Source organism: Phacochoerus africanus, chromosome X (assembly GCF_016906955.1).
Source record: "Phacochoerus africanus isolate WHEZ1 chromosome X, ROS_Pafr_v1, whole genome shotgun sequence".
In the NCBI taxonomy this organism is placed as follows: Eukaryota; Metazoa; Chordata; class Mammalia; order Artiodactyla; family Suidae; genus Phacochoerus; species Phacochoerus africanus.
In genome coordinates this window covers 14740357-14766486 of record NC_062560.1, presented here as the reverse complement: position 1 = coordinate 14766486, position 26130 = coordinate 14740357, and the positions used below count along the sequence as shown (strand labels likewise).

The following is a 26130-nucleotide window of genomic DNA, read 5'->3' as shown; positions in this document are numbered from 1 at the left end:
GGGGGCGGCGACGACCAAGGACCCTTGGCGCCCCCTGCGCGGCGGCGGTTGCCATTGTCTGCCCCGCTCCTGCCTGTCACCTCGCCCCGGCTCGGTCAGTGATGGAGTGCGGCCCCGTGGGGCGGCGGGGAGCCATCGGAGACGGCCGGACGGGGTAACGCTGGCCCCGAGCCCGCTCCGCGGCCGAGCCCATTGTTTTTAATACCAGTCTCGAGGAATTGAGGCGCCCTGTGATTTGCAGCAAGATCAAAGCGTTGGTTTTTAACTAGAGGGAAGGAATACTTGTGCCTGGCGACCGGGTATCGTCCCGTGCTAACATATAATTTATTTTTCAGGAGAGAATGATTTATTTGTCCGAAAAAGTGGTGGAGGGGGGGAGGTACAGGACCCTACCATAGACTGTCTTGAGTCCATACTCCTTTTGAAAGCAAACCCCCAGCCCTCCTGGTCCCCGAGATCCTGGAATCCGGGTCTGTTCTTTTCCAAGTTCTGCTAACGGGTTTGCGTGAAACGTGGTCCAGTTGATGCTTTACTTGCTGTCCCCTTCTAGTGCCGCTATCTTAGCAGCACTTCTGTGTGAGGCGCTTTGATACCACGAGTATTATTCGTTTATTTCGTGCCAGTGATGCGTTTTAAGTGAGGTATGATCAGCCAGTTTTAACTTTAATAAAGTTAAATTGTCACATCGTAAATTTCTAAATATCTTATTGATGCCCATTTGGATTATTACAAAAAGCGACGATAATTTGTTAGCAAAACGTGGGGCCCAGTTTATTCGGAATCGATTGTGTAAATTCCCCCACCCCATGTTCAGATGGAGTACGGTGCGGTGAATGTAAGTCAGACTGAATCTTAATTGCACTATTGCAGGAACTTAGAACAGTTAAAAGAAAAAAATATGTCTGAATTCTACCTTTAAATTAATTACCTTTGTAGAAACAGTGCTTATCTGTTTGCAGTTGAGAAGACTAGTTGAATTATAAGAAACTTTTCTTGAAAATTAAACATGTAAACTAACCAACATTTCCAAATTCCAAATAAACGTGTACAAAATAGTTTGTGTAAAATACGCTAGAGTTCAGCAACCGCACCATCTGTAGATGCTGTTTTTTATCCTTTTAAATGAATTTTGTGTAATTTCTGAATGTGTGTAGCTGTTTGGCTTTTTAAAGGTTTATATTCTCTTAGGTAAAAATATATTAACTCACTTTATTGAGTGTATATTTATATTGGTATTTTTAAAATGAGGTGAAAGGGGGTACTTGAGTCAGGCTTTTCTTAAGAAAAATTGTGCTTATGGGATTTCTTTGGTTCATATTTTAGATCGTTTGTTTTGATTAAACTATGTAAGCGTAAACTGAAGAGAGCATTCTAAGTGATAGCTATCTGTCTACTAGTAATTCGGTCTGGAGCTAGAATAGCCTGTTCTGTTTAGAGTAAAAAAAAATAGCAGATCTGTTTCTTTAAAATACACCTAAACCAGTTGATGTCAACAATCTCTATTGATGCATATACATTCCGATAGCTCAGGTACGCGATAGTTTATTAAATTCCAAGAATTCTTTCTTTTTCTTAGAATTTTCACTTCACCTATGTTTGTTCTCCCCCCAACCCTCCAAACTTACCTGAAACAAGGTGGGGTGGGATGATTTGCATCTGCTGGGAAGATCTTTCTACAAGAATTTCCTACTGTTTGAAATGGCATAGAAATATTGATGACTACTCATCATTTGTTAGCTAAATGCCCTGTCCCCCAAAGCTTCTCTGTGCAACTTGTCATCTTAATCTTAACTTTATAGACTCAAAGTATTGCCTGTAATCTTCATTTTATTTATCTTAACAGATGCAGTTTATGTTGCTTTTTAGTCGTCAGGGAAAGCTACGACTGCAGAAATGGTATGTCCCATTATCAGACAAAGAGAAGAAAAAGATCACAAGAGAACTTGTTCAAACCGTTTTAGCACGGAAACCTAAAATGTGCAGCTTTCTTGAGTGGCGAGATCTGAAGATTGTTTACAAAAGGTATAATTTTTATTTATTAGAAAGGTGAAATAGAATCATATGTTAGATCATCTATAATTTGAAAAATGCAGGATCTTGAGAGATGACATTTATAAATAATGATTAATAAAGATATGCATGAAATAGGCCTAAGGTTTTTTTTTTTTAATAACTGTTCTTTTGATTGATTACCCAGGCAAAAATGCTAAAATCATGGAAATCTTTTTAAAAGAATTATGTAACTAAAGGCACAAATGATAATTCATGCTTGATCATCTTTGAAGGAAAACTCAATGAATGCATTTCTTTGCAGGAGAAAGTAAGATCAGTATTTTAAATTGTGTGAGTAATTCTCTGAATTTAGATAAGCATCTATCCGTGCCCCCCTCCCCCACATACACACTTCTCCCCACAAATCTTTCAAGGAATGACTGGTATTTGACATGCTTTGAAATCTTTTAGGATCTCTTACTTGTAAACACCTTGGATACATAGATTATTTCAATCATAGATGTTTAAAAACTGGACATACACAGGATTTATTCGTTCATAGTGCTTATTAATTTGAAGTATACTTGTTGCTGTTGGTGGAGGTGTCATTAGATCTGGTAGATAGGTAATTTTGCCAAGAACAGATTTTTTAGAATTTTGATGTTGCAAAATGACTCATAAATTGGCTTCAAATGCTAAGCTTTTTTAAAAATGCTATACATCTTTATTAATATCTGAAACTTTTTAATACCTTAAAATAAATTTCTTAAGATAGCTAATCGAGTTAAAGAAATATAATTACTATGTTTCTTCCCCTTTTCTGTTCCTTTACAAATAATTTCCTGAGTTTAAGAACGTTCCTGCATATTAAAAAATTCTCTTCTGTGGGGGATGGGCAGGGAACTAAATATGGGGGGGTTACGGGGAAGGTCAAAGAGAAGTCTGGGTTTTATCACAGTTTTCCTCTATTCTGCTCCAGTATGGGTGGGGGTTGTGGAGGAGATGGCAGATAAAGTCATGATTATAGAACATCTAGAATTTTTTAAATACCATAGACCCCTTTTTACAATAGAATGAATTTAGTCATCTTGGGATGAATTTGTATCCAGTATTTGGCTTAGTATTGTTGAGAAAAAGCATAGCATTTTAGAAATAGGAAATGTCTTAGAGTAATCTAGTTAGGCGATTTTTTTTTTTTTAAAGCTTTTTCCCCAAGGATAGACCCTTAAATGATAAACGTGATAATGATAAAAGTGGAGGCGCTCACGTGAAATCAGGACTGTATCTCTGCTCACTTGGCTTCCACCCTCTGCCGAGGAATGGTTCCTGCGACTGAAAAATCACTGCTGTTGATCAAACTTGAGTTTTTATAAAAAATGAGAATTTGGGAGAGGTGATTAGTCCAAGGGCAGTTGCTAGTGGCAGCTGTGGGGGCCAGGACTCAAATCTTAAGCCTGGAGGCAAGGTTTTTAAAACCGGGAAGGGAAAGGCAAATTTGCATTTCTTTAAAGATCTGCAATTGGAGAATGGGTAGGGGCGGGCAGAGACTGGCACCTGAGGAATCTGTTAGGAGACTGCATTTCCTGAGGCCCAGTAGGAAGACCTCTGCTGTGGGCTCCACAGGTGGAAAGAGCTGTTCTGAGGTAAGTTTTCTAAGACTTGGTCCCTGCTGGAAGCTGGGAGGGCAGTGGAAGAAGGGGAGGAGTGCGGTGATTCCACTGTTTTCTGGTTCACCTGATGGGGGTGAGGTAGAAGGTTGACTTTGTGGGGCCTGTGCTACTTCCATTTGGAGATGCCTAGTTTTCTCAGGGTGGGTTTAGGCATGCAGGTGGGGCTGGGGAATTAGGCATAAAGTCTTAGATCACCAGCCTTCAGGTGGCAGACAAAGGATAAGTAAGCCACATTGGGGAAGGGGAGAGAGTTTCAGGAATAGGGTCACCAGTGCCAAATGTTGCGTAAAATAAAGAATCTATTAGATTTTACAGTGAGCATTTCACAAAATGCCCTTTGTCAGAACATTTTCAGTGTAATAGTGGAGACAGAACTCTCAAAGAAATGGGGTAAAGTGTGAAGAGGTGGAGACATTAAAACAGTGTCTTTGTTTTGCAATGAAGGACTGAAGAGGTAATAGCCAAGCATAAGCAGGAGTGGGGGACAGAGGTAAAAAATACCATGAGAGGAATTCCCATCGTGGCTCAGCAGTAACAAACCCCACTAGTATCAGTGAGGATGCGGGTTTGATCCCTGGCCTCGCTCAGTGGGTTAATTAAGGATCCAGTGTTGCTGTGAGCTGCAGTGTAGGTTGCAGACATGGCTCGGATCCCAAGTGGCTGTGGCTGTGGCGTAGGCCAGCAGCTGTAGCTCCGATTGGACCCCTAGCCTGGGAACTTCCATGTGCTGCAGGTGCGGCCCTAAAAAGCAAAAAAAAAAAAAAAAAAAAGAGAGAGAGAGAGAGAGGCATGAGAGACTTAAGCTTATTTCTAGACAGGGGAAGGAGTCCCCCATGTGGAGGAGAAAAATACCAGCAAGAGAATCAGTCCCACGAATCAAGATTCCTGCAGCTGAAGGAAATGGCCTGTTAAACAGAAGGAAAGAAAGCATTAATTAGTGTTCTGTGCACAGAGTTCGTTCAGCGCAACCATGTCGGACCACCACTCTTTTAAAGGCTATGAGCAGTCATCTAACCTGACTCTGATACTTACATCAAGCTCCTATAAATAAAGGTACACTTAAAACAGCTTTGCTGAAATAAAATTCACGTACAAGAGTTGGAATTTATAATCAGTTCTCCTGTGCATCTCCCCATTTCATACCGAGAGAGGTCATCTATGGTACTTGAGGACATATATTTTGTAGATATGAACAAGTGGGTTTTTTCCCCTAATCCAGCTGGAAGAGAAGACCTTTTAAGCATAAGAATTACCGCTAGCCCCTGAGAAATTCTGAACTAGCACTTTTGCTATTCATATCAGCAAGTGATCTTTATGTCTGCCTCCTTCAGGTTGCCACATCCACATTCTTTCTCCCTGAACCTTTCTCATTAGAGTTGCCTGTCTTGGGGAGGGAGAGGTGAGAGGCAACAAGGCTAATATAGCTGAAAAAGTAGACTGAAAATCTAGGGACTTGAATTCTATTTCTTTGTGCCATTAGTTAGTGTAGTGACTTTGAACAAGTCATTTTGCTTTTGTTTCTTCATCTCTAAATTATCTTGAAGAGCCCATGAAGAAAGAACACTGCTTTTTTGATTCCTGTTTTGTGCAGCATGTTATGAATTAAAGTCTTAAAATTAATTTAAAAATACACATCTACAAATTACTAGCTTAAGAACTTGTCCAAGAGTACTGCATTGATTCTCTTTACTAACAAAGGAATTTATAATGACACACCAGGAGAATACTGAGAACCATTTGGTTACATTCACCCTCAGTCAGCTGATATTTAGCTAACTGGAGAAGTCATGTGTTTTGAATGTAAGAATAGGCACTTTCAGATGTTCTCTGAGTGTCAGTAATTAGAGTAAGCCTTAATCTACTCTGCTAAAAATAACTAAACATACCTTTCTTACTAGTCTATTAATAATTTTACTTCAGATTTAGACTTACAAATATGCACTTAGAGAACAACATGAGCTCATTATTGAATTTTTTAAAACCACTTGGTTCTAAAAATAGTATACTTCACCTTCTGGTAATCTTTTACTAAATCAGTATAACAATTTTTATTTCTCTCCCTCTTCAGAGCATGTGAAATATTGCTTTGAATGTGTTTTAATTTTTGCCAGGCGCAGGATTACTTTATTTAATATAGTTCTGGGCTATAGTTTTTAATATAAAACTTGGGCTCTAGAGTCAAATCACTGTTCCTGGGAAGGTTATTCAATTAATCCTGAGTCTCCAGCAAATGCAGGTAATAACAATATCTTTCTGGAAGGGAGGGTTTTGTGAGGGTTAAAAGGGTAAATTATGCTAAGGCCTTAGCTAACATTTATTGCTATATTCAGAGTGAGGACTCCAATGAATGTTACCTGTTACTATACCTCTGTATTCTTTCTTAAGCTTTCTGGAAAGAGAAGCCTTCTTATAATCTTGATAACTGGATATTCATCTATAATGAAGAGTTCATTTAATTTGATGGTTCTCTTTGCATTCTGAGTGAATGCAAACATTTAGATAGTGTTGCAGGGTTTTTAAAATATCATGTCAGTGCTTAGACATAATCAGTCCTGGTGATATTTAAATTAATATGTTTATTAATTAATAAACATTAATTCTGAATGTTTCATACAGTCTAGGACCTTTGACTAATGTTTAAGTGCTGTTTATTTGGAAGTAAAGAGGCAATGCTGTGGATAAAGACCAAAGATGGTGAAAGCATTAGATTGTCTAAACGCATGGAAGAAATTGAAATTAAAAGGAATTTTACCCAACATTGACTATTACAAATTTCTTTTTTCAGTTGTTTATTTTTGTCTTTTTAGGGCCGCACCTGCGGCATATGGAGGTTCCCAGACTAGGGGTTGAATCAGAGTTGTAGCTGCTGGTCTACACCACAGCCACAGCAACTCGAGATCTGAGCCAGGTCTGTTACCTATACCACAGGTCATGGCAGCACCGGATCCTTAACCCACTGAGCAAGACCAAGGATTGAAACCATTTCCTCCTGGATAGTAGTCAGGTTTGTTACTGCTGAGCCACCACAGGAACTGCTAGTAAATTCTAATGAAATTATTTAACACGCTGTTCATGTTAGATTGTCCTGTCTGGTTTTTATCTCTCTTTCTCTCTCTTTTTTTTTTTTTTTTTTTTACATCCTGCCAGATCTTGAACTCACTGTGCCACAAGGGGACTTCCTTATCTGCCTCTTTTGGTGTGTGGGGGTGCACATCTTTTTTATTAAAGTATGGTTGAATGGTTGATTTACAATTTTGTTCCAATTTCTGCTATACAGCAAAGTGACCCAGTCATACATACATACATTCCTTTTCTCATATTATCTTCCATCATGTTCTATCCCAAGAAATTGGATATAGTTCCCTGTGCTGTACAGTAGGACCTCACTGCTTATCCATTGTAAAGGTAGTAGTTTGTATCTAACAAGCCCAAACTCCCAGTCCATTCCACTCCCTCCCCCCTCCTACTTGGCAGCAGAAATGTCCCATTGCCTTTTAAAGAGATAAAACAGGATAGCGCTAAGGAGAGGAAGCACTTTGTTAATAAAGTTGGAGGTGGTGCCCTGTTACATCCTTTATGGTGATAAATGACCGTGTTTAAATGCCTTCTCTCTAAGACTGCAGGAAACCCACCATTTAAAATAACTTAGTGGGGAGTTCCCGTTGTGGCGCAGTGGTTAACGAATCCGATTAGGAACCATGAGGTTGTGGGTTCGATCCCTGCCGTTGCTCAGTGGGTTAATGATCCGGTGTTGCCGTGAGCTGTGGTGTAGGTCGCAGATGTGGCTCAGATCCCGCGTTGCTGTGGCTCTGGCGTAGGCTGGTGGCTACAGCTCCGATTAGACCCCTAACCTGGGAACCTCCCATATGCCGCAGGAGAGGCCCAAGAAATGGCAAAAAGACAAAAAAAAAAAATAAAATGAAATAACTTAGTGAACGTAGCAGTTGGACAGAATGGACATGGCAAAAAGTCTATGTGTATGATGAGGGATTCAGTACAGTAGAGTGAAAAAAGGCCTGGAGTTAGGTCTGAAGATCAGATTTCTTGTCTCAGTACAACCACTTAACAGGCCCTGTACTCTGTGACGTCTTTTTTTTCCTTCCGTAATCAAGGATGATGGTGCTTCCTGTTGGAAAGATCCAATAAGATGGAATGTTTTTGATAATATTGAAATTAATAGAGTATTAGGAAAATCCAAGTAATTCTCATACTGAAGAGCAGGAATTCATTGAATTTCAAAACTGAGACTGTGTGTTTGTGTATTATTTTACATTAATGCTATGGGTAGTAATTGCCCATCGTGTTTTCTAAAAGTCACTTAAATGCTCCTCAGTGTGAAAATTACAGTGGCAGCTGAGACTTTAGAATGTCTTAGGTCTTTATTTTCTTTTCAGAAGCCTTAAATACATTTAAACCATTTGAAATACTCTGAATCCTCCTCAGAGGACTTGGTTAGGTCATAGTTCCTTATGCCTTAAAGTTGTGTGTTAGTAAGTTTTGGCTTCCTTAGGCCAAGTATAACCTTCTCCCATGCTCTAGAATCCTAATTTGGAGAATTGGGTTTTCAACCATATTACTTCTTTAAGGGTAAATAACCTAAACTTTAATAAAGTGGAATGTGGAACATTTGAGGTCGTGTCTCAATTTCCCCTGTTGTCTTTCTCTAATTTCTGTGATTACTTAGAACTGTTGTTTTTTTCTTGAGGTTTATTTCACAATCCTATAAACCTCCTTTGAAAAATAATTTTATGCTGTTAGAAGTTAAGAGAGTAGTTACCCTTAGGGGTGGGAGGTTGTGACCTGGAGAGGCTGCATGAGAAGCTTCAGGCGTTCAGTAATAATTGTTTCTTCATCCAGATGCTGGTATACAGGTAGGTTCACTTTGAAAACTCATCAAACTGTACATTTATGACTTGTGGTCTTCTCTGTCTGTATATTACACTTCCATAAAATGTTCCAGAATATTGACTTCACATTGGCAATATCTTCAATAAGTCCTTCAGTTGAAGAGTTTATCTTCTTCCTTGTTTACTTATAGTTTGAATTAGTCACCTGGTATATTTTGTTTTAAGTAAACTTCAGAACAACCTGGGTCAGCTTTTTTAGAATATTCACAGAAAGGAGCCTGAATGGGAGAAGAGCAAAAATAAGTTGATTTCCTAGATAGTGAGATTTTTTTTTTCTTTTTTGCTTGCCTGTACTTTTCAAAATTTCTCTTTGTGCATTTATTACTTTTATAGTCTAGGAGATAAACAATTTGTTGTATAAGAGGAAATAACTTGTATAAGCTTGGGGTCTTTCACAATAGGATATGAAAATGTATTTTATTAAAGATGATTATATGGTAAATTTTTTTTGTTACAGATATGCCAGTCTGTATTTTTGCTGTGCTATTGAGGATCAGGACAATGAACTAATTACCCTGGAAATAATTCATCGTTATGTGGAATTACTTGACAAGTATTTTGGCAGTGTGAGTAGTATTTTGTTTTAGGAAATTGAACGCCATGGTATATTTTTTTTAACCTTTTCTGTCACAAGTTTATTATTTGATTGTCTTTGGGATTCTATTTGAACTAAGTGCAGGAAAGGGAAGGAATAACTCTATTTCTTGTCAGTGTGCATAGTCAGTTAATTGCCAGAATTGCTTGACCCCACAGACCTATTCACTTAATTATGCTAGTGAGAATGAGGTTTAAAATAGTGAACTAGAAAGGAGTCCAACTATAAAGACTAATATACTGGAAGTGCTTAGTATAGAATTTAGATTTGGTTAGCAGTTATAATCATATTACCCAGAAATACATATTTCAAAAGATTAGTTTGAGTAGAAAATTATTAAGTTGAGCTTGCTAGGAGCTTACAGAGTGTGGTCTGTCTTAGCTTGTAGGCATTGTATTTTTCAAGTCCTTGAGATTTGAAAATTAAGCTGACTAAATCAGTGATGCTTAGCAGGATTGCAATTTTTAGAAAGAATTAAGATTTCTTCATTTTGGTCAGATTTTATTGACTACTTGATAAATATCTATTGCTTTCTTCAGTTTATGTGTATATATATATATATATATTTTTTTTTTTGCTTTTCAGGTGTGTGAACTTGATATCATCTTTAATTTTGAGAAGGCTTATTTTATTTTGGATGAGTTTCTTTTGGGCGGAGAAGTTCAGGAAACATCCAAGAAAAATGTTCTTAAAGCAATTGAGCAGGCCGATCTACTACAGGAGGTAAGCTACTCACGGTTCTCTTGACTAAACACTGGCATGTTTTGCTCTTCCTAGGGAAGTCTCAGTCATCTTCCCTCATTCTTACAATTTCCAAAATTACCCTGAAGCATGCTTGGCATGTACTGTCCGTGGTCAGTTTATTGATTGGAATATGTGTCAGTCACATCAACTCAGTTATCTATGGATGGATGGTCTACCCTATTAGTGGCCCGTTTTTGAACCCCAGAACACTAGAGTCTAAACCTTTAGAGCACAGATTAAAATGGGAAAGGTAACAGTAATTTGAGAACTCTCTATCCATTGTTCTGAATTATTTAAGATAACCCCTTTTCTCATTATTAGTATAGATAATCAGGAGTTGACTGTGAGATTATGACATTTTCATTCCAAGTTTGTTCATATTTTCACCTCATGTCCATTGAGTGCAAATGTAGCCAAGCAAATGATAGTGTTGTAATTACACTTTTTGTAGAATCCTAGTTTTGTGTTAGCAAAACTAAAAAGTACTTCTACTTCTCTATACTTCTCTTAAATAACAAACCATATTCTGCCAACCATTGATTAAACCCCCTTCCTTTTCTAATTGGCACAGCTGTCTTGGGTTAATTGTATATTTGATGCTTCTGTATCTTCCATTTCTGAAGTTAAAAGTTTCATGGATTAGGTGGCCTTTTCCTAAAAACTTTATGATACCTTAATTCAGGTACCAAGTTGAATTATGCTTTAGTAATAATTGTGATTTTAATCAAATAGAAAGTTCATTAGCATGAGGAGAAGGAGCTAGTCATTGTAAAAAAAAAATGTAACGTTTCATTAAGGTAATTTATCATTAAAGGAGGCTTTAACTCAGAGTAGATCTTCTGTATTTTAACTTCTTAAATGTTGGCCTCAATCAGGAGAGTGGGGAGCCCTCCATAACCCCTCTGCATCAGTCACTGACTAGGTCAGTTGTGGGGATTGTTTGAAGCGGTGATGACATCATCTGGACCATACATATATAAAATATGAGACCATGCTTTGTTCATTTAATGATCTTGAGTTACCAAAACAGTGGTTAAGGTGCCTGCAAAAGTGAAGTCTTTTTTTGACAGCCCTAATACCATCTGCTGTTCAGTAGTGAAATGAGTACAGCCCCCTTTCCGTGTGTGCAGTTTGCCGTGGTCGTTTATTAATTGATTGCAAACATGTCATTTGGAGATTTAATCAGGCTTTTCTAAAAATTCAGTCAAAACAGGGTCAGAAATTAGGAATTTTTCATTTATGTTCCTTCCCTTGGTCACTTTTATATTATGGAACTGTATTCCGATCTATCAGATCCTGGTATCTCCTCCAAGATCATCATTTCCTGATTAATTACATTTGCCTTAAAACATTTCTAGGAGTTCCCCCTGTGGCACAGTGGGTTAAAAATCCGACTGCAGTGGCTCGGGTCGCTGCGGAGACATGGGTTCAATCCTTGGCCTGGCGGGGTGGTTTAAAGGATCTGGCATTGCCACAGCTGTAACAGAGGTTGCAGCTGCAGCTCAGATTCAGTCCCTGGCCCAGGAACTTCCTAGTGCTATGGAAAAAAAACCCAACACATTTGTAAAGTTGTGTAAGTTCAGCTTTTAATACGATTTTTCTGGAGACTAATGTTTAAGGCATTGATACCTTCTCGTGTCTGGATTGTTTTTAAACTCTACTGGGAAATCGCTGTATACTTTACAGTGTAGCATATATGCTATATTAACTTTATAGCATGTATATGAGTAATGTACTAGAAGGTAAAAAAGTTATTTCAGGTACATGTTTATTGGTGAATGTGTGTGTATCTCCCCTATCGAAGTATTTTAATAAGAAATAATGCCTGGACTTCCCATGTGGCTCACAACATAACTACTTGGCGTTGCTTCTACAGTGGCTGTGGTTCGACCCCTGGCCTGGGAACTTCCATATGCCGCAGGTGCGGCCACTTGTTAAAAAAAAAAAGAAATAATGCCTTCTTTTTTGAAGTAGGTATCTTTGTATCTTAATTGGAGCAGGTAGGAATGGAGAAAGAAGAATGTCCATGGTCCCATGCAAAATTCTCTTTACCCCATCTCACCCTAGTTTCTTTCTTTCTTTTCTTTTTTTTTTTCTTTTTTTTGCTTTTTAGGGCCGCATTCGCAGCAAGCATATGGAGGTTCCCAGGCTAGGGGTCAAATCGGAGCTACAGCTGCCAGCCTACACCACAGCCAAAGCAACGCAGGATCCGAGCTTTGTCTGCAACCCACACTACAGCTCACAACAAAGCCAGATCCTTAACCCACTGATCGAGGCCGGGGATCGAACCCACAACCTCATGATTCTTGGTCAGATTCATTTCCACTATGCCACGAAGGGAACTCCGCTCACCCTAGTTTCAGAAAAGAAAAAAGAAAAAAAAAATTGACTGCTATTAATTACAGTTCCTTGTCTTTAGAAGAGAGCTTTAGCCCTATTTCTCATCTGTGATTACCTTTACATTGTTTTATACATAAACAAAATTGATACTGCATTAAGACATTTTCTACTCATTGGTCCAAGTGAACCACTTAGTTTAGTCTTGAGGAGGCAGAAAGTGGCTGGTCCATTCTGAATTTAGAGTGAGGCTAAGGTCTTTATGAAGCCAAGCTAAAGTCTGTATGGGCACTTAAGCTTCAGGTTACTCTGTTCAGGTTAACAGCTTAACCTCTTTATTCAGGTTATTCACCAACATACTATCACAAGAAATCCAGGATGACAAGATGTTTGTTTCCTAAAATAGAGTCATTTATATGTTGATAGATGATAGAAGTTTACGTCTCTGGGAGAGTATTTGAATATTGTGTTCATAAAATAGATGATAGAATAAGATGAGAAAAAGCATTCCACCGACTGCTAACAAAGATTTGTCTGGAACCATGATAACAAAAATGAACTATAATGACAGCTAATGCTTATTGAGCACTTAGATGCGAGGCATCCTATGCTAATTATCAGGATGCCCTGAAAATGGGTCAGGAGAGCCTTTTTAATACATGAAGTAGAGGCTCTGTGAGGTTCCAGTGACTGCTCCTAGGTAGCACTTGGCAAAACCAGGATTCTAAACCCAGATCTGCTGCACTCCCAGAGCTTTATGAAATCTTAACCACTGTGCTCTATCCACCCCAGCCCCCATTCATATATTTTCTCGGTATGTATATTTTAAACATTCTGTTTTAGATACCAACTTCTGTATGTCTCAGTAGTGTAGTAAAGAAATACTTCTCCTGGAGGTTTTTCTGTATTGAACAGAGTTTTCCTAAAACTGATGCCACCTTTTACTCTTCAGACTGGAAATTTTGATTGTCCAGATTATCAAAAGTTGGAATTTATTAATCGAATATAGAGCTGTAAATAATGTTTTTAAAATCATTTCTTGTTGGATTTATCAAAATGGATTTATAGTAGCTTTTTTGGTCTTATAATTTAGGGTATAATATTCACTTTGTCTAAGTCATGAAATGATTTTACTTGCAAAATTATAAATATAGCTATAAAGACACTTATCTAAGTGTAGCCTTAAATTTGTAAAATCGTACTTAATTGATTCTAATCTAGTTTTTCATGTATTGTGTTTTTTGTTTTGTTTTTTTTTCTATTTGGTGTCAGGTCTTTTATTTGAATTGATTATTTCTAAATACCAAAGATGGCTTTGCATTTATAATGAAAATATCTCTTGGCTTAAAGATATATGCAAATCACAAAATGATTTTGGTTTTATTCCTTTTGACCTCTATCCTTAATGTTTATTTACTTCAGAAAAATTTCTTTAAAATTTCCCTTTTGACCAATTTGTAAACGTCATAGGCAAACAGGACAGACAGTCTATGGATAAAGTAGATTTTCTGTTAGTATTTTATATTCAGTAATGAGAATGTAACATAAATGTGTATTTGAATAATAATTACTAAAAAAGCAAATATTATGATTAGATAATAAAGGTATCTTTTTTATTTTATTTAATTGCTTGGTAAAGGAGGGTTTAGTTTTGACATTTCTAGACCAAACTCGATGTTTATCCCTTTTGGTATTCCGTTGTATGAATACATAATTAGATTTGGGGGTAAAGCCCAGAAAAATTGGTCCATTATCCAATTTTTGATGTTTGTTGGAATTTAAAACATGTTTTATTAACATGCCACTGGTACTTAACTTGATTCTTAAATTATTAAAGTGCAACATGCTGACATTACTAAATTGACTTTTTTGTTTTGTTTTGTTTTTGTTTTTGCAACACTTGAAACATTTTCCCCAGCACCAATTAAATACCTATTTTAAGCTAGATTTTTTTGGAGGGAGGGCATGAGAGAGTGGTACAGTTGGGTTTATTTTGTAAACATTACATCTACATATAATGACAAAGGAAATATAGAGTACATTTTCTTTGTAAAGTCAGGCACTTACCAGTTTTTCTCTGCTCCTTAATTTTATAGAGCCAAAATGAAGAATGGGGAGGTTTGTCTGAGGATATCTTATGATAAAGAGCAGTCTAAGGCTTTAGTCCCTTTGACCCCCAACTTATTTATTGGTAACTACTAAATTTACCATTTTTGTGGCATGGATAAAATGGGGTGTTATGCAAAGACTGTTGCACGTGAGATGATTTCAAGTCCTTGCTTGATCCGTGAAGATCAAATAGTTAAATAATGGGCATTGGGCTTTAACCTTCAGCGGTAGATGCATGATGGTGTTGATCAGCGCTTTGAGATGTGTCAACTTTTTTTTTTATACTAACAGCATCATTTTGAAGTTGGGGGGGTTCCTTTTGAGCTTGTTTGCTGTTGGTATTGTATCTCACCAAAGTATTCTGAGAAATGAAAAATAAGTGAAGTACCAAAAGCAAGCATTACACTCATGAATTTGCTTCTACTTTGAGGTGATCCACTTTATGAATAGATTTATTGGATTTACAGTTGTTAATTTGCCTCGTCTAGAAAGTGGTGCTCTGTGGAGAATTAGTGCTGCTGAAATTGATTTGTTTTAGTGCTGGGGCTGCATGATTATATCTTAGTACTATACAACATCTTTGTGGAAGTAATAATAAATCTGTTGGACTGCATAAAAGTGGAAAGGTAAGAATCTTAGGAGAAGAAGTGATTTGTTTAAAAGTGAATCTTTTGTAAATTAAAAGCATTTTAAGTAAGAACTTATTGAAGTATTTAATAACATACTTTTAATAAGTTTAGGGGTTTTTAAATTAAAATCTTGCTAATTAGGAATACCAAACTCAGTATCTTACATTGTTTTAAAACAGATACTTTGAAATATATAACAGTAATGTAATAGCAAGAAGCATTTTGATAAAAATCCTCTCAGGATTGGCTTTAATGACACTCCTGTAATTCCTTTGTAACTACTTTATTGATATTAAAAACCTTTTACGCCTAAATAAACCTTTTCTTTTCAATTGGGTTAAAAGTTAACAAGACTGTAGTCCTTTATACCAGCATATTATAATTTTTTATAGGTAAACTTAATTGGGATCTGCTAGAACAAATCCTAGGTAAATGAGGTTTACTTATATTAACACTTGAAATGGAAAATACAGAAGGGTGGCTACAGATAAAACAAAAAGCAGAACAAATCTTGCCTTTCACTTTACATTTAATAAGAACACTTTTTTTTTTTTTTGCTATTTCTTTGGGCCGCTCCCACGGCATATGGAGGTTCCCGGGCTAGGGGTCGAATCAGAGCCGTAGCCACCGGCCTACGCCAGAGCCACAACGCGGGATCCGAGCCGCGTCTGCAACCTACACCACAGCTCACGGCAACGCCGGATCGTTAACCCACTGAGCAAGGACAGGGACGGAACCCACAACCTCATGGTTCCTAGTCGGATTCGTTAACCACTGCGCCACAACGGGAACTCCTAATAAGAACATATTTGACCATTGTCTTTGGTCACTGATTTTCAGGTTGTAATCATTTTGGTATATGTTCATGTGTTTTTTTGAGCTCTTTTTCTTCATCTACTTTTCAGAAATTTGAAGATTTCCCCCTTGCTGTTTCATTTTAATTCATTTTGAGCCAACTTGTTACTCTGGGCTATTTGTAATAAGTTGAAATAAAAATATTCAGTATCTATAAATCTGAGTTTCAAAGTATTTGACAAGAAGCCACAGTAATAAGTACATTTTTATGTATCACAATAGTTACACATGTATAAACCAAAAAAATTTTTAGCTAAATAATATATACCTACTCTTATTTCTTATTGTATAATCTTGTGTTTTCTTTTCTACTCTTTTTTTTTTTTCCAATGCTGATCCTGATCTAAAAAACTGATGGCATGAGCCCTAGGATTGGGACCTGCACAGGGACTTGCAAAGAGCATATTCCTAGCTATTGATGATGATTTTGTTTGTTTCTTTCTTTATTATTTTTTAAATTGAAGTAAGTTGACATTTTTTTCTTTAAAAAGTGCTTTTTTTTCTTTTCTTTTTTTTTTTTTTTTTTTTTTTTTGTCTTTAGGGACATACCACAGCATATGGAGGTTCCCAGGCCAGGGGTCCAGTCAGAGCTGTAGCCTTTGGCCTACGCCACAGCCACAGCAACTCAAGATCCAAGCCACATCTGCAACCTACACCACAGCTCACAGCAATGCCAGATCCTTAACCCACCGAGTGAGGCCAGAGATCGAACCCAAGTCCTCATGGATACTAGTTAGATTTGTTTCTGCTGAGCCACGACAGGAATGCCTAACAAGTGCTTTCTGAAAAATTTCAAAGTTTGAGCTGTTTTTTTCTCCTACTGACACATTCTTTTTTATTTTCTTTCAGTGTTTTCTCTGTTGTCTTTTTAAATAAATAAATAAAAATTCCCATTGTAGAAAAATTAGCAAATAAATACAGGCAAACACACTGGAACATAATCTTACTCACCAACCAGATTAACTGGTTCTCAACTGGGATGGGGGTGAGGTGGGGCAGTTGTGTTTCCTCAGGGAACACTGGGCACTATGTGGATACATTGTTGATTGTTGCAACTAGCCGTGGAGTGCTACTGGCATCTAGTAGGTAAAGATCAAAGACTGTTAAACATCCAACAGTGCCCAGGACAGCCCTCCCAGTATAAGAAATTATCTGGCCTCAAATGTCAACAGGGCTGAGGTCCAGAAACCCTGGTTTATTTTTATTTATTTATTTTATTTATTTATTTATTTTTATTACTCAAATGAATTTATCACATCTGTAGTTGTGTAATGATCATCACAGTCCAGTTTCACAGGATTTCCATCCCACAACCCAAGCACATCCCCCCACCCCTCAAACTGTCTCCTCCGGAGACCATAAGTTTTTCAATGTCTGTGAGTCAGCATCTGTTCTGCAAAGAAGTTCAGTCTGTACTTTTTTCAGATTCCACAAGTCAGTGAAAGCATTTGAGGTTGGTGTCTCATTGTATGGCTGACTTCACTTAGCATAATCATTTCTAGGTCCATCCATGTTGCTAAAAATGCTGGTATTTCGTTCCTTTTAGTGGCTGAGTAACATTCCGCTGTGTATATGGACCACATCTTCTTGATCCACTCCCCTGTGGATGGACATTTAGGTTGTTTCCATGTCTTGGCTATTGAAAAGAGTGCTGCAAGGAACATCGGAGTACATGTGTCTTTGCGAGTCCTGGTTTTCTCTGGAGAGATGCCCAGGAGTGGGATTGCTGGATCGAATGGTAGTTCTATGTTTAGTTTTTGGAGGCATCTCCATACTGTTTTCCACAGTGGTTGCATCAATGTACAATCCCACCAACAGTGTCATAGGGTTCCTTTTTCTCCACACCCTCTCCAGCACTTATTGTTTGTAGGCTTTTTGATGATGGCCATTCTGGCTGGTGTCAGGTGGTACCTCATCATGGTTTTGATTTGCATTTCTCTACTAATGAGTGATGTTGAACATCTTTTCATGTGTTTCTCAGCCATCCGTATGTCTTCTTTGGAGAACTGTCTGTTGAGATCTTCTGCCCATTTTTTGATGGGGTTGTTTGTTTTTTTGGTATGGAGCTGCAGAAGGTGTTTATAAATTTTGGAGATGAATTCCTTGTCAGTCGATTCATTTGCAAAGACTTTCTCCCATTCTGTGGGGTGTCTTTTCATTTTGTTTAGGGTCAGAAACCCTGATTTAACTTAACATCACGGAATATATAAAAATTTCATTTATAGATTCCATTTACATTTACAGACTGCTACATCTTTTCAACATAATATATAGTCCATATTATAAATGACTAGCTGAAAATGAATCAAAAGTAGGAAGGAAAAAAAAAACAACTAAAAATCGAGAAAGACAGATGTGCTCAAGAACCTGTAAATGGCTATGGAGATCACTTCTGTGATTCACCAAAATTACTTTTACTTGATAACTGAAGATAACCCACAGCAAAGCTTATGGGATATCACTTTATAATTTAATTTCCTCAACAACAGCCAAATTTGTTAACATCTATTAAGGTAATTGAGTTTTTGCCTGGAAACAGAATTGAGTATATACCCTGCAGGCAGTTAGAACACTTTTGAATTTTCTGCTGGTTTCCCCATTACCTTAGAGACTTGATAATTTCTTAAGATGAATAGTTTAAATGACCAGAATTTGCATATATAGACTTATATTATACATATAGACTTTTCTTTTATACACTATTGCCTTTCTTTTATACCCTATTAGCCTTTACTAAGAATTTACTTAGTAAAGATAGAGTTTGAATATTTGAAATTCAGTGATTCCAAGGAATCTTGTATGTTTTGAATATCCTGATTAAATATAAGGGCTTTCAAGTTATGATCTAAATAGAAGACCAGGGCAAATACAATTACCCTAAAATATGGTTAAAACTATTTCTTGACAGTCTAAAGTTATATTTGCTAAGTTAACTATTTCTGCTTCTTTATTTAAAAAGTAACAATTAGGGAGTTCCCACCGTGGCTTAGCCAATTAAGAACCCAGCTAGTGTCCATGAGGATCCCAGTTCCATCCCTGGCCTTGCTCAGTGGGTTAAGTATCTGATGTTGCCGTGAGCTGTGATGTAGGTCGCAGACGTGGATCCAATCTCACGTTGATGTGGCTCTGGCATAGGCCGGCAGTTGTAGCTCCAATTCGACCCCTAGCTTGGGAACTCCAGTATGCCATAGGTTCGGCCCTAAAAAGAAAAAAGTTAATAAAGGTACAATTAACTGCCAGAGAAAGTGACTTGTCCTTACTATTTTATCACTAATGGGTTTTAGAGTAGGGTTTTGTAAGATGTTGTTAAGTTACCATCATTATTATTTTTAAGACACATGTAATAGAAATAGATCAACAGCACAGTAGAGTAAGATAACAGTAGATGTGAATAAGATTCCACAGATGAAAGAAAAAACAAGTGGTCCTTTGACTAAGGGAATGTAAATTAAAATATCAGATCTTTTTCTTTGGTTTGTTTCTTGGATTGGCAAAGCAGAATTGTGTGCTGCTTATGAGCACTTAAACTTGTGTTCCTTTTGGAGGATTAGTTTAGTAAGCGTGTACACCTTTTACCTCATTAGTTGTACTTGAAAGAATTTTATCCAACAGAAATACACAAGTGCATCAAGACACATGCTCAGTATAATATTAAGTAAGCCATTGGAACTTAACCAAATGTCCCTCAGTGGGAAATAGGTGAATAAAATTACAGTACAACCATACGTGAAACCATTAACTGGCTAAAAAAGGAATGAGATCTATTTCTAGTAATGATGTGGAAAGATACTCAAGGTGTATCATGTAAGAAAAGTCCTAGGAGTAGGAAATTAACAGTTACCTCTGGAGGTGTTTGAGGTTCCCTACCTCCTGTTTTCTAGAAGTATAAAACACCTATTTTTAAATATAATTGTTTTGTTTTTGTTTTTGTTTTTGTCCTTTGTCTTTTTAGGGCCATACCTGTGGCATATGGAGGTTCCCAGGCTAGGGGTCTAATCGGAGCCACAGCTGCTGGCCTACATCACAGCCACAGCAACACCAGGTCCAAGCTGGGTCTGCAACCTACACCACAGCTCATGGCAACACCAGATCCTTAACCCACTGAGCTAGGCCAGGGAGTGAACCCTCAACCTCATGGTTCCTAGTCGGATTTGTTTGTGCTGTGCCATGGCGGGAACTCCTTAAGTATAAATTTTTTTTTTAATTTATAAATTACTAAAAGTGACAAAATGCTGCTGTGAGAATGGAAAACTACATTGTGTTGCTTCTTTAGGTGAAACTAGAGTAGAATTTACTAAAAAGAAAGTTTCAGTAGGTAAAGTGAAGCAGTTGTGTGCTCTCGGCTATTTTAGATACTAATCATCTGGAGCAACTATAATGCTCTTGCCACTCATTGCTAGCTTAGTGTAAAAAAAAAAATCGCTGAACTTTCCTAGTGTCTCATACATGCTCATTGAAATAAGACACCAAGACCCATGTGTGTAAAAGGTACCTTATAAAGAGATAGCAGTTTTTCTCTTTATTCATTGCTAAAAATAGAGCTCAGTGCATTTGGATACTCTTGGCCCTTTGGTCTTTAGCTTAAGGAATAGAATTCCAGAATTGAGAGTGAGGACTTTGTCATAGTATTCATTGAGGGCCAATAAAAAGGACCATTGTATTCTAGAACATGAAGGACAAAGGATACTACTTTGTAGTGCAAGGAATAAGTGAGATCCCTTTACAAGAAAAACGAGTAGAGAAGTAACTTGGAATTAAACTTGTTTTATACATGAATTTTTATTAAATGTACATTATTTTCTCTTTAAACTGTTCACTAGAAAGAAAAATCAGGACAACTCTGGATCCATACCATGAGTTTATTTAAGCACTCCTCATCTCAACAAGACTTAAACCTTCAGATAATTGCTTGCTTACCAGTTTTCATTGTAGTTTATCAGGTCATTTTACTTTTGAGTCATCATCAGCTTAGTGTAGTGAATGTCTGGGAATTTTTAAGGTAAAGGGATTTGTCTTTTCTTAGGAACGTAGGTGGTTTTGAGAACAGGTTTAACTTCATTCCTCTCTGTTCTCTTGTCCTATGCTTTGCACTACATCTAGTCTTTTTTGTAGGGGACTGAGAAAAAGATTATTTGTATTATGGAGGAAAGCTGAACATGCATGTATACTAAGGAGAAGGAGCTAATGCGGAGAAGGATGAAAAATATGAATAGAATAAAGAGAAAAGATATATTGGGAGGGTGAATAGGAATGGAATCAAAAGCTTTTGTCTTGCAATTCCAAAGACTCAGTGGGTTAAGGATCCAGCGTTGTCACTGTTGTGGCTCTGGTACTGCTGTGGTGCAGGTTTGGAACTTCATGCTACAGGCATGCCCCCCCCCCCCCAAAAAAAAAAGCTTTGGTCTTGGGTAAGATGAGTCTTCTCCCTCCTCTTAAAGCTGTCGATTTTTTTCCTCATGAGTTGGATGAGCAAAATAGAAAAAGTTGTCATTTTCTTGGTTTTGAGAAACTTCATCTAGAGGAAAGCCTGCTGAGGACTGAGGAGAAAGAAGAGGTAGATAACTTGAGGAAAACGATAACTTGAGGGTTTGGAATAGACTTAAGGGGCAGCAAATCAGTGATTTGCCCAGGATTGAAGGCCCATTTCAGATTGAAAATACTGAATAAATATCTAATCTTTATTGAAAAAAATAAGTCTTCAAAGAATCTATTCTAAGGGCAACTTCTGGTTTATATTTATATAATACAACTGGATTAAAATTTTTTTTCTCTTTTCATTCTGGTCTTTATTCCTGCACAATCTAAATCACGGTGTATTAAACTCACTTTGCTGGGTAGCAGAAGGCAGTAGGTCTAGTTCTGCACAGGACTATAAAATCTGTTATAAGAGACTTTTACTCTCATCCTCCCCAATTCTTAATTAATATAATTATTCCATGACTCATAAGATGTACTGGTGGTATGAAGGCTCAGAATATTGGAGTTATATTTAATCCACTATAATGTTTTCCCTGTATATAAGAGAAAAAAATAACTTGGTTAATTATGTGCATATCTATCATTTATCTAAAAATCAACTTTAAATGTTAAGTGGTCATTAAGGCATTTATTTATAGCATGATGTTTTCAGATCCTAGCAATGTAAACTGGGAAATTATTTAAACATGTCATAGCAACTTAGAAGTGGTGAAAGAATACATTTGTTTTTATGCATTTTAGTTTGTTTTCTTCTTGAAGGATGTTTTTCTGGTGAAGAGGTTTTTTTCCCTTTGAAGAAATATTCTTCACAGTTGCTTGGATGCTAATTTCTTGTTTAAGCACAGTAATATGGATCATTGGTATAAAGACTAGTTTGGCTTTACCAACCCTTTTCTTTGCTAAAGGTAGTAAAAGGTCTGTCAGAAATGCCTGGGGCAGTCACAGTTGAGAATTGCTCCTTTGGCATTATTAGTTCTTCTGCTAGAGTAAGTCTCTGGGGAGGAGCGCTATTTGGGAAACTACCTTTTTCTTTAATGGTTGGTTTTTACATGGTATGATAAAAAATTAAGAGAAAAACCAAAAAGATAGATGTAAAGCTGTAATATAAAGGCTCAAAGTACTGGTATTATTTAGGTGAAAGGTTATTTGATAGACTTACACTTTTCTTGTTCTCTCTGCAGAAAACAGAGAATATATATCACAGCAAGAGTTTCATTGTGTGTAAGAGAGCATACTAGAATACGAGCTGGAGTACTGACTTGCATCAAAATGTAGCAGGATATACAAATTCAGTTTGTAACTATAATTTTGACAAGTTTGTTATGTTTTAGCATTACCTGAAAAGTTTGATTACATTAAATCCCAAGAGATAGTCCCAATTATTTCATTTATATGTTCATAGGGAATTTTGCTCTGAGGCTTATAATATATTTTTGTACATAGAGAATACTGAAATAGGTTCAGAGTTCATTGACCAAAAAAGTATTAATACCATTGATAGTTTCAAAAATAAAATTCCCTCATGAAAATGAAGCATTTAAGGGTTCGACTTATTATTCATATTATTTTAGCTTGGTGCTTCATTCCATAATATTCTAAGTGGAAGAAAGGCAATTGTATCTTTAAACTGTTTAGGAATTATCTAAGGATTAAAACCTGACTGGCTTTTTTCCTCAAATACTTTTGTATTGTTATTATATATAAGATATGTTACTTATTTTATGGAAATAGTTTATATGACTTTGTAGCCTAACATTTCAAAGTGCCAAGTTGAATAAATTTTAAATTGAAGGTATCTTAAAAGCACTCATATAAGCAATTTTAAACTTAAATTTGAGTTTCAAGCTTTTTGGCAGGGTATAATCCCTTTGAGAGTCTGATGGGCCATGGGCCTTCTGCTCAGGAAAAGTTCTTCCTAATTTTGCTTCTTGTTTCAGGGAGTTTTTGGAGTCCCTAGAAATTGATCACTCTAGGGTCAGTTTAAAACCTCACCTCAGGTTACCTAGTGGATGTGAGAAACATCCTTTGAGATATGTTTATAGGCATAGACATTTAAGAGATCTATTTGGAGAGTCCTTTAAAATTTATCTTGAGGGTTATTTTAAAAGTAATATCCTTAGTCACAAAGGCATATTTGAACTTTTTTTTAAGCTAAATGAACCTTTGAAAGCCTCCATTGCTACTTAAAATACCAAATGGGCAATAGTTTTTCCACTTTTTCTTGGGAAAAATTTTCCTTTAGGATCTGTAAAAGAGTTCATGGTCATTTTAGGGTATAATGATTTTCATTAAGGGATTAAATTCCTTTGCTTTGTGTAATAAAATCCAGATGAACTTGAACACTGGTGGGAGGAAGTATTCTAACTGGATTTTGAGTTAACTCAGTTTTGCCTGGATGACTTATTAGTAAATACAGTGCTTTAGGATTTTGTAGGACATAGGTCATTATTTTAGTTATTATTATATATAGTAAAGTTATAAAAGATGAATCTGAACCTCCTGGGCATTATTTTAGAAGTTAAATATTCAGCCATGAACCAAAATTCTAAAAACCTAATTTCTAAGTTTACATAAGTTTTCTTTACTGTACACTAAACATTCTGGAAATCTGATTGTGTCTATATCAGTCTGTATACTGTGTGTAAGAATATATGCATTTCTTTTGTAGCCACGTCATGAATATTTTAATGTCCCTGTGTACTAAATGACTACTCATCGTGTATGCAGAATTTCACAGAGGAAATAGAGGCTGATATGCTTATGAAAGAAAATATCCTCAGCTTGGTGACTGATTATCTCGTATAATAATAATAATAGAACATGTCAGAGCCAATACCTTTATAATGTAACATTTTTCCTGTTCTCATCCTCTTTTCTGTTTTATTTTCATTCTATATGTGATCTTGATACAGTTTTTCCTGCTTGCAACTCGTTTAATGTCTTCTTTAAAAAATATGACCTGTGACCATTTTGAGTAATGTTTCATCGTAAACTTGGGTGTTTATGAATTTGTGAGTCTTTGATTACTCTGTAAGAGGATTATCTAGCAGTCATTAAAATGTTTACCAAAGAAAATATAGCTGAAATGCTAGATCAAGATAAGCAGTGCCATAATAAGTAGTGTGGTTTGGTCTTCAAATGTTGGTGGGAAAACTATCTCTCGGGTGATTATATATACAGTTAATATGAGCATATGTTTTCTAAGGTATCACATAAAAGTATTTGGAAATAATACAAAAGAAAGTAAAATCTGTACTGTTACATAGTATTTAAGGTACAACACGCACAGTTTTTAAGTAATTTGTTATGCCACATTTATTAAATCACATTTGTGCTATACAGTGATATCAAACAATCCCTTTAAGATCTATCAGAAAGCTATGTCAGAAAAATCTCTCCTGTAGCATTGTTCAGTAGTAAGCAACCCTTTCAAAGTATTAATATGGAGTGTATTTTATATAGTTAAAATTCTAATATTGTTTAAGTACTAATATTTTACTAGTTACGGTTTTATAATTAAGGCTCCATTTAGATAGTGATTTGTTAAATATGGTTTTATATTTCTGAATATTAAAACCTTTACTATTGATCATTTTTGTGTATATTTTTAATAAAACATGGAGCATTTTATTATAAAGAGGAAATTACCAAATAATTCATTGTTTATATCTAGAGAGTTTAAAGCCTGAGTTAAGTAAGGTATCACTAAACAATAAATTCAAAAGATGCTCAGACTGATTTGACACTGAAAGAAGACCTGTGAAAGTGTGTATTAGGCAGGTATGCAAATTAGTTATTTCTGTTCTTACCATTCCCACTGTATTACATTTCAAAGCATCTAGATGGGCTATTAAATGAGAAATTTAGCAGCATTATACATTGAAAGCATTGGGAAACATAGATTGGTCTTTCATTTCCATTTTTTTCCCGCTGTTCCTCCCCCAGCCCTACAACATGTCATTCATCTGGTTTTAATGCTGCATAAATATGCATTGTCTCATGCCTGTTTGCTTTGAATGCTGTGTGCTAGCTGTAACAAGATGTTGCTTCTTTTGTTATCTGTATACAGCTTCTTGCTTTAAAGTAGTAGATTCTGAAAGAGCTTTCTTTGCATGTCTAAAATAAAAGTATTGCATGTACTTTGTTTCATGTGAATGACTCTTTTCTTCTCCATCCTTTCGATATATATTTCATATTTTAGTTTTTCTAGGTGTTTTTTTTTTAATTGTAGTTAAAAGATAAAAATTTACTAGCTTAACCATTTTTAACTGTACAGTTCAGTATTGTTAAATATATTCACATTGTTGTGCAACAGATTTCCAGAGGTTTTTCATCTTGCAGAACTGAAACTATGTACCCATTTTGAACAACTGCTCCCCACTTCCCCTCCCCTAAGCCCTTGGTAAATGCCTTTCAACTTTCTGTTTCTATAAATTTGACTACTTAGTTAATAGTTTTTCTAGATAATTTTGAGCTACAATTTCAGGGTGAATGTGTGAAAATTAATTTTATGTTATAAATATAATTGATTAAAAACTCTAATGTACTGTTTGTCTCAAAGGAATAAAATATGTAAACAGTTCTTTGAAACTAGGCCTTTTAGAAAGGGCAGGGGTTTTTTTGTTTTGTTTTGTTGTTTTGTTTTTGCTTTTTAGGGCCACACCTGCAGCATATGGAACTTCCCAGGCTAGGGGTCAAATCAGAGCTGCAGCTGCCGGCCTACACCACTAGTCACAGCAACTCCAGTTCTGAGCTGCATCTGCAACTTAACACCACAGCTCAAGGGAACACTGGATCCTTAACCCACTGAGCGA

The 26130-nt window shown here is 36.4% G+C and overlaps 1 protein-coding gene across 6 annotated transcripts in view; it reads left to right on the top strand.

The window, feature by feature from the left end:
• AP1S2 (adaptor related protein complex 1 subunit sigma 2) overlaps positions 1-26130 on the top strand; it is a 30326-nt gene that overhangs the window by 436 nt on the left and 3760 nt on the right. For 2 of the 6 annotated variants that reach the window (XR_007132815.1, XR_007132816.1), the window contains exons 2-5: positions 1844-2022; positions 9027-9135; positions 9750-9887; positions 14342-14436. Coding sequence is in view for 4 of the 6 variants with exons in the window: in XM_047764681.1 (XP_047620637.1) it covers positions 1844-2022; positions 9027-9135; positions 9750-9887; positions 22498-22554 (483 nt within the window). In the remaining 2 variants the exon portion in view is untranslated. Of the gene's footprint in view, positions 1-1843; positions 2023-9026; positions 9136-9749; positions 9888-14341; positions 14437-22497; positions 22750-23984; positions 25502-26130 lie in introns of those variants that run through there. The other 4 variants (XM_047764680.1, XM_047764682.1, XM_047764683.1 and 1 more) reach the window with 3 other exon arrangements.